Genomic DNA, 7,907 nt, shown 5'->3' with positions numbered 1-7,907 from the left:
TTAATTTTAGATTGTGGAGAAGGATGCTTTGATCGGTTGGTGACTGTTTTGATTGCTTGTATTTGTCCTCTCTGCGGTACATCTTCAGGTGGTCTTCTTCCACTTAACCGATCTTTTCTGTTTCTTTCTATATAAAGTGAAAAAAACATCTCTGTCTCTCTTTGATGCAGATCATGAGGAACTAGGATTACTGTGTGGGAGGTTCAAAGAGAAAAAACAAACATTGTGGGAGCGTTTGATTTCTGAGTTTAACTTTCAGGTTGCCTCGCATATTTACACCTTTTTGCCTATCGGTTTAATATGTCTTTTTAACGAAAATGTATTTGTCTTTGTTGCAGATCGTGAAGGCACTGGGAGGACTGATGTGATAAAATCTTACCTTTCGTCTTTTTAAAGGTTTCTTCTTCTGTGCTACATCTTTATATTACCATCCGTTTCCATTACAACCACAAGTTAACCTTTGTTCTGTCGTTGCTCCCTGTTGCCTCTTTGACAGTCTCCTCTTTCCCTTTGTTATATTCTTACTGATCACACAGATCAGCTAATGTTTTTCTTTGCTTGTGTTAGATCGTGGAGGGAAGGATGGTTTGAGAGTATATAACTTCGAATTTCTGGTTACTTCACATCTATACTAATGGCTATTTTTGGTGAGGTATATATGTTCACCTATACTAATTGATGTTTTTATAGGGTTTGGTTTTAAAATATTGCGCATAGGTTGCTTTGCTTTGTATATATGTTCATGTGATTTTTATTGTCGTTATGTACTTTATTTCAGGTTTTGGATCGGATGATGTCTTTTATGGGACCATGCTTTGATGGAAACGCTTCTTCTCCGCTCTAACGTCTTCAGGGGTTTTGATGGAAACGCTTCTTCTCCGTGCTAACGTCTTCTTAACGGGTTTTGGTCTTACTCATAAGTCTTAACACTGGGCTCATCAGTGACTTTTATGGGATCATCAGTGATTGGCTTTGATAAAAACGCTTCTTCTCCGTGCTATAACGTCTTCAGACTCACAAGTCTTAATACTGGGCTTGGTTTAAGAATTCTGAGAATTGGGCTCTGGTTTTAGTTGGCCCACCATAATTCTTTATTTCTTCTTTTAGGGTCCATTAGTTGATGAGACGCTGTCGTTTTGGAGCATCGTCTCCTTCCATCCCCCTTGCCTGAAAACAAAACGGAACGGAGGACTTGAGGAGTGATGACTGAGGAGTGAGGATCTGAGCTTTCGGTATTGATAAGAGGTACCTCCTCCTTGGTCCTTTTTCTTCTAATTCTTCTTCTAAATCTCTATGTTTTCGCTTTTATTATAGTTTTGGTTCTGTGAAACAGGTGGCCGTTGATTGATTCATTTATTTAACTCTCTCTCTCTCTCTCTCTCGAGGCGTCTCTTGGTTCAGCCACCGCCTACTTCGCCTGGCGCTACATCTCCGCCGTTGTTCTCTTGGTTCGTCCCCCTTCTTCTTCCTCTTCGGGTTCGATTTCCTCTCTCTCTCCTTCTCGTAAGTAGTATCCGATGAATCTTGTTCTTCTTCGATTATAATATGTATTTAACATAATTTGTTCTCTATTTTTTTCTCATCCAGTCCAGTTTCATGATTCGATTTCCTGCCTGGGGTTTTGGAGGAAGAACATCAGATGGTTCTGTGTCTCCTCATGCTTTTTACAACATTATACGCCGACGAGGTAACGTACTAGACATAAAAAAACTGTTTTGCCTTTTTTTTTCTTTTCATTGGAACTGTTATACTATATGTGTGCATATATAACAGATGTATAATACATTATACGGAAGTTTTTGTCTCTTTTTTTATAATATCAGAACCATGAACCATTGCATTCACCAAATTGCATGTTAAGTTGTCACATAGATTCATATTCTCTTTTCTTTTTCAGGTTGTTGGAGTTTATGCAATGTTTCTCCAGCGGGATCCACAATTTGTACTTGTGGCACTGCTTATCCTGCCTTAGGTCAGGTTCTTTCTCAGATTCCTTCTTCTTCGGATAGAATTTGTATTAGTTTGAAACTGATTTAGGTAGACACTGATTTTTGAGCTTGTCCTTGTTTGTTCCCGTTGTCTGTTTTTTTAACAGGAGATTTCTTGCTATATGGCTCTGGAGCTTGGGATAATCAAAGATCAAACGTTTTGCTGATTCAAGAGACTGTAAGCTTGGGATATGATTTGAGTTTCTCAATTGTGTTTCATTCCTTTGTCCCCATTTACCTTTCTCGTTGATGGCTAACAGACTTTCCATTTATTCTACATTTCTTTTTTTGCAGGCTCAAGGACGTTAGCCAAGCTTGTGGCCAATTTGATAACAACAACGTCTGGTGCAGACCGTGTCCTTGCTTGTCATCTCCACTCCGAGACATTCTATGGACTACTTTGATTATGTTTATGGCCAGTAATTACCTGCCCAGTAATTACTTTGCTTTTCTGACTTTGTATTTTCTTATCTCTACTTCTTTTTCTACTTTATTATTCATGAACAGCCTGTGATATTTCATTATAAGTAATAAGGCCATACCCACTGATGATTTGGTGGTAGTTTCACTTCATGTGGTTGGTGTCGCGCGAGGGCTCGTCCCATAATCTTTCGCAATGCTTCAAGTTTGCATCAATCTCTAATTTTCCTAGTTGCAAGCCTATTTTTTTTAAGCTATTTGGTTCACTTATTAAATTTGTTTGGTTGATAATATGCCAGTTGCTTCAAAGCTTGCTGCTGATACTCCTCTACTTACTGGGCAGGTAATTACTCAATTAATTTTTTTTTTTACAACCAAGATAGTCAATTGAAGATGTGTGTTGTTGATTGCTTTCTTTTCCTGTTGTCAGCGTGTCCTTGATGCCCTTTCTCCTTCTATTTGTGGTGGATTTGCGCAATTCCTGTTGCTTCTGGCTGTGGGAAAATTGTTATCAGTCATGCACTTTCCAAGGTGTGACACTTTTGGTTTTGTTCCACTTTAATTAATTACTAGATATTTTTAATTTCCAAATCTAATTTGTTTTTTGTTATATAGTACTAACTCCGATGTTGTAGGTGATGAACTCATTTGGTGATATTAAAGGGAAAGTAGCTATAATGGTGGACAACATGATCGACACAGCAGGTGAGTTATAAGTTTGTATCTTTCTGTGTCCCTCCATGTGATCATGTTTTAGTTTTTATATATGTCTCAAGCTTGATCCAAATGTTTACTAAACTTGATATTTGAATTTGATGTAATGCATAGTAAAAGTCTGCTTGATAGAATAGTTTGTTTTTTCCTTCTTGATATTGCTTCTGGTTCTGGAAGTGCTGCGTGTGGGGTTATTTGTTTATTACGTTTAAATGGTGGCAATGCAGGACCTGCGGTCGCAGCTGCAAGATTTATTCCGGAACAACAGGTTAGCATAGACCCCCTTTTCATATGACTCTTTTATTTACAATTTCATTGCAGACTCAAGGACGTGAATCTAGTGTAGCTAAGCTTGTAGCAAATTTAACACAACTTGGTACAGACCGTTTCCTCTGCAGGTCCTTGGGGTTTAGACGAAATGCTTGCCCTTAGAAAAAAATTTCCTCTCTGGTTCGTCCCCCTTCTTCTTCGGTTCGATTTCCTTTCTCGTAAGTCTACTCTACTTCTCTAACACTCTGACTGACTCTATCTCGTATCAGTAGCTTTTTTACAGTCTTCGCTTTGTATCTGATGAACCTTGTTCTTTGATTGTTGTTTCATGTTGGTTGTGGAATAGCAGAAGTGCAACGCAGCGGATCCGTACAAGTTCGACAGTGGAAACTCCGGTTTCCACCTGCTTACAGGGGACACCGTTCGTGCAAGATTTTCGAGGACACAGTTTGAAGACTCGATTTACGAGAACACCACACGGCCTCCGTATCTTATTCGGCACTGCTAATCCTGCCTTGGCTCAGGTTCTTTCTTAATTTCTACTTCTTCAGATTTAATTGCAACAATTACTAGTTTGAAATGATTAGGATGAAACTGAATTGTGACATTCTCGTTTGTACCATTGGATATTTTCTTCCGATGGTACAGGATATTTCTTGCTATTTGGGTCTGGAGCTTGGGAAAATCAAGATTAAACGTGATTCCATTGCAGCCAAGCTTGTGGCAAATTTGCTCGATCATGTTTCTGGCCAGGTAGAGGTTCCTATCTTAAATGATTTCTTAAAGCATTGAGTTGCCCTTTTTCGCACTTAATATTTATGAACAGCCTGTGATACTTGATTACTGAGGGTTAATTAGTTGTGAAATTCACTTATTATACTGCAGCCAACCATGTTTCTTTTACTTCTCTTATATTGTGCAGCAGCAGCAGCTGATTCGAGATGGTTTTGAAGAATGGACAAGTTTCATAACCAAAGTATGTCATCTTAATCTGATTCACGAGTATTATTTGCGCATTGCCAAACAGTTGAGCTGGTGAGTTCTCTTATTCAATTTCCACTACTCATTAATCTGTTTGAATTTTCTGTATGTAAAATTGAGATTAATTATTGTGTCTCTGGATTTTATGGTTTGGAGTTGTGAGAAAGTTACAAGGGATTTAGCAGGACAACAGTTGCCTCTTGCGTTCAATCCGTGTGCTTGCTGCTGCTGGTGCAGAGGTAAAAAGAACACTTTGAGGGAATCATCTCTCTCTTTTTTTTTTAAACGACAGACGGACAGAGAGAGAAAGTAACTTTAGTGGATCGTAATTATGCATTTTGTTTTGATGTTGCAAGACAACAGCTGGCTCTTGCGTTCAATCCATGTGCAACTCGCTACTGGTGCAGAGGTAGAAAGATCCCTTTGGTGCAATCTTCTCTCTTTTTTTCTAAAAGACAGAGAGAGAATGAAACTTTAGTAAATCTTATGCATTTTGTTTTGATCTTGCAGGACAACTGTTGGATTTTGCGTTCAATCCATGTGCTCGCTGCTGGTGCAGAGGTAAAAAGAACTCCTTATTGCAATCATCTCTTTTATAAAAAAAAAAATATATAACAGAAAGAGAAATAAACTTTAGTGGATCTTATGCATTATGTTTTGATGCCGTTCAGGATGGGACTTTGAATGGCCTAGCATGCATGAAAACGTTTCTTAATGAGTCTCGGGCACATTCATTAGTCGAAAGCCTAAAAAGAACTCTTTACTGCAATCATCTCTTTTTAAAAAAAAAAATATAACAGAAAGAGAAATAAACTTTAGTGGATCTTATGCACTATGTTTTGATGCGTTCAGAATGGGACTTTGAATGGCCTAGCATGCATGAAAACGTTGCTTAATGAGTCTCAGGCACATTCATCAGTCGAAAGCCTAAAAAGAACTCTTTACTGCAATCTATCTTTTCTTAAAAATAAAAATATAACAGAAAGAGAAATAAAATTTAGTGGATCTTATGCATTATGTTTTGATGCCGTTCAGGATGGGACTTTGAATGGCCTAGCATGCATGAAAACGTTGCTTAATGAGTCTCGGGCACATTCATCAGTCGAAAGCCTAACATATTCAGGTCTGCTTTAACAAACTCATGCAAGGATCTCATTTCTTACTGTTGCAGGAATTTAATCTTCAAGCAATGGAAAGGGCTATCCAACATCCATAAACATATTCAATAGCTTCACCGTAAGTTTTTAATCAAGTATTATGTATTATGCTTCTTTTCACCTCTAGAAAAGTTGTTTGTATGCATAGAACACTTGCTTTCATGTCATCTAATATGCCTCTGTTTTCCTCCAGAATAATGATTCGTTACCTCATATCCAAGTTCCAAAAGAGTTCCAAAAGGCATATGAGAATTGATTTCACAAGTAAAAGTGTGATTTTCAAGTTTCTGGTGTAGTTATTGATAGCGTTTCATAGTAGCTGGTATCATAACAAAATCTTTTTGCCCAGGTTCTAGGAGCTAACATATGAGGATTGTCTCAACCTAATTGCTCGTGTTCCTGTTGTAGCTGCGTATGTTTATCGGAGGTTAGTGAAGAATAGATATTTTTGTAATTTTTTTTATGTTTCTTGTAGCTTCTGAGTTTTCGGTATTAATAGTGTACTCTTTACTTCTATTTTTGTATTTAACTTTCCACTCAATCATTTCAGGATGTACAAGAATGGTGATTCCATCCCCTCAGATACATCTTTGGATTATGGTGCAAATTTGTTTTCCCACATGTTGGGATTTGGTGATGAAAAGATGAAAGAGCTCACGAGGCTTTACATCACTATCCACAGGTCAGTATTAATTTCTCCTAAAACAAGCTTCTTGTGTTTATTGTTGTTTTTTTAAGACTTCATAAAATCTGCCGCCATGATATCTTTTTTTTTCTACTGTTTTATTTTGGCTATAGTAATCATGAAGGTGAAAATTTGTTTAAGTCTTCAATCTACGTCAGAGCTTCATGAGTTTTTTGTTGTTGTTTTTGTCTATTATGTAGGTAGCCTGTGATAGTTTTATAATACAATGATTAGTTAGTTGGTGAGAACAAATTCTTAGACTCTTATTTGTCTTGTTGCAACAGGAAGTTCTTTGGATCAAATCAGCTGTGAAGGAATGTGGAGAAAACATATCGAAAGAGCAGTTGATATGTTTGGAAGACATTAAACAATAGCAAGGTAAAAACACACACAATTCCTCTACATGATCCCAGGGCAAAGAGAGTTTGCCTTGAAGCATTTACCTGATGACCCTCTTTTGCAGCTGGTACTTTCTTTTTTCCTTCTATTCTGTTGTGCTCTCAAAATTCTATCAATGTCCAGTGGCTTACAAATCTTTCCTACTCTGTAGGTGTCAAAGCTTTACGATGTTGTGCCACCCTGTTCTCACCGAGCTTGGAAAGGTAGTATCTCTATCATTTCTAGTATAACAGGGGGAACGTTTCATGTAATGGATTACGTTGAAAGTATGACAAAGCTTGCGAACTCCTTAAATATTCCACTAACAACTCTACAACACCTATATACAAGGCTTGCGAACTCCTTTGCCGATCATTTCGAATTTGAATATACTTACAAATGCTATGATGGCTTGTTATAGGTGAAGAACCCGTGACCAAATGTTGATGCTCGCAGTGGGGTCTTGNATGGCAAAGAGAGTTTGCCTTGAAGCATTTACCTGATGACCCTCTTTTCCAGCTGGTATTTTTTTTTTTTTTTCTTTCTATTCTGTTGTGCTCTCAAAATTCTATCAATGTCCAGTGGCTTACAAATCTTTCCTACTCTGTAGGGGTCAAAGCTTTACGAAGCTGTGCGACCCTGTTCTCACCGAGCTTAGAAAGGTAGTATCTCTATCATTTCTAGTATAACAGGGGGATCGTTTCATGTAATGGATTACGTTGAAAGTATGACAAGGCTTGCGAACTCCTTTGCCGATCATTTCGAATTTGAATATACTTGCAAATGCTATGATGGCTTGTTATAGAACCCGTCACCAAATGTTGATGCTCACAGTGGGGTCTTGTCGGACCACTATGGTCGAACCGAAGCAAGGTAAGAAGCAGATATTTCTTTTAAAGTAACATCGCGCCATAAGACAAATACCTAATGTTGTGCGTTTTGTAGGTACTACACCGTTCTCTTTGGTGCTTGAAGGAGTCTTGGCATCTGCTCTCAGGTAAATCTATATATTTACACAATGAGTAAATAAGGGAAAGAAAAGAGTCATCAGGAGGCATTGAAAGACAAATAATTTTACTGTCCAACTATCAAAAAGTATCAAACCGGTTATTACAAGATCGATTAAAACCTTTTATACTTAATAACGAATTAGCCAGAAAATTGGCAGCGCTTAAATTTTTTCGATCAGAAGCAATGGCCGATAATATCATCTCATCCCCATTGTCTAATTTGGCTCCTTAACTCTATCCACCTGAAACACACACATAACCTCAGATTTACGCTACAGTGTGCATCAGATTAGAGTTATGAACA

The 7,907-nt window shown here is 37.8% G+C and overlaps 2 protein-coding genes and 1 long non-coding RNA gene across 3 annotated transcripts in view; all 3 read left to right on the top strand.

Moving 5' to 3' along the window:
- Positions 1-3,117, top strand: part of LOC104787371 — a 22,295-nt gene extending 19,178 nt beyond the window's left edge. The window contains exons 46-58 of the long non-coding RNA XR_002038146.1: positions 11-259; positions 339-396; positions 568-652; positions 779-1,245; positions 1,334-1,476; positions 1,588-1,687; positions 1,898-1,972; positions 2,096-2,166; positions 2,283-2,422; positions 2,552-2,613; positions 2,708-2,751; positions 2,839-2,939; positions 3,044-3,117. This is a non-coding gene — a long non-coding RNA (uncharacterized LOC104787371). The remainder of the gene's footprint in view (positions 1-10; positions 260-338; positions 397-567; positions 653-778; positions 1,246-1,333; positions 1,477-1,587; positions 1,688-1,897; positions 1,973-2,095; positions 2,167-2,282; positions 2,423-2,551; positions 2,614-2,707; positions 2,752-2,838; positions 2,940-3,043) is intronic.
- Positions 3,229-7,053, top strand: LOC104789473. Its single transcript, XM_019245354.1, has 15 exons — positions 3,229-3,390; positions 3,444-3,476; positions 3,555-3,610; positions 3,739-3,916; positions 4,041-4,145; positions 4,315-4,427; positions 4,530-4,612; positions 4,730-4,782; positions 4,884-4,934; positions 5,545-5,609; positions 5,724-5,800; positions 5,880-5,957; positions 6,081-6,212; positions 6,500-6,681; positions 6,766-7,053. The coding sequence occupies exons 1-10, from the start codon at positions 3,229-3,231 to the stop codon at positions 5,587-5,589; spliced, it is 879 nt and encodes a 292-aa protein (XP_019100899.1). The 3' UTR covers positions 5,590-5,609; positions 5,724-5,800; positions 5,880-5,957; positions 6,081-6,212; positions 6,500-6,681; positions 6,766-7,053.
- On the top strand, positions 5,728-7,566 carry LOC104789472 (citrate synthase 4, mitochondrial-like). The gene is made up of 10 exons (XM_019245353.1): positions 5,728-5,802; positions 5,887-5,957; positions 6,081-6,212; positions 6,329-6,368; positions 6,500-6,566; positions 6,629-6,681; positions 6,766-6,880; positions 7,176-7,255; positions 7,399-7,466; positions 7,539-7,566. The coding sequence occupies exons 1-10, from the start codon at positions 5,728-5,730 to the stop codon at positions 7,564-7,566; spliced, it is 729 nt and encodes a 242-aa protein (XP_019100898.1).

This window comes from Camelina sativa, chromosome 5 (assembly GCF_000633955.1).
Source record: "Camelina sativa cultivar DH55 chromosome 5, Cs, whole genome shotgun sequence".
NCBI lineage: Eukaryota > Viridiplantae > Streptophyta > Magnoliopsida > Brassicales > Brassicaceae > Camelina > Camelina sativa.
Note: the sequence above shows the minus strand (reverse complement) of the source record. Positions and strands in the feature narration are given on the sequence as shown.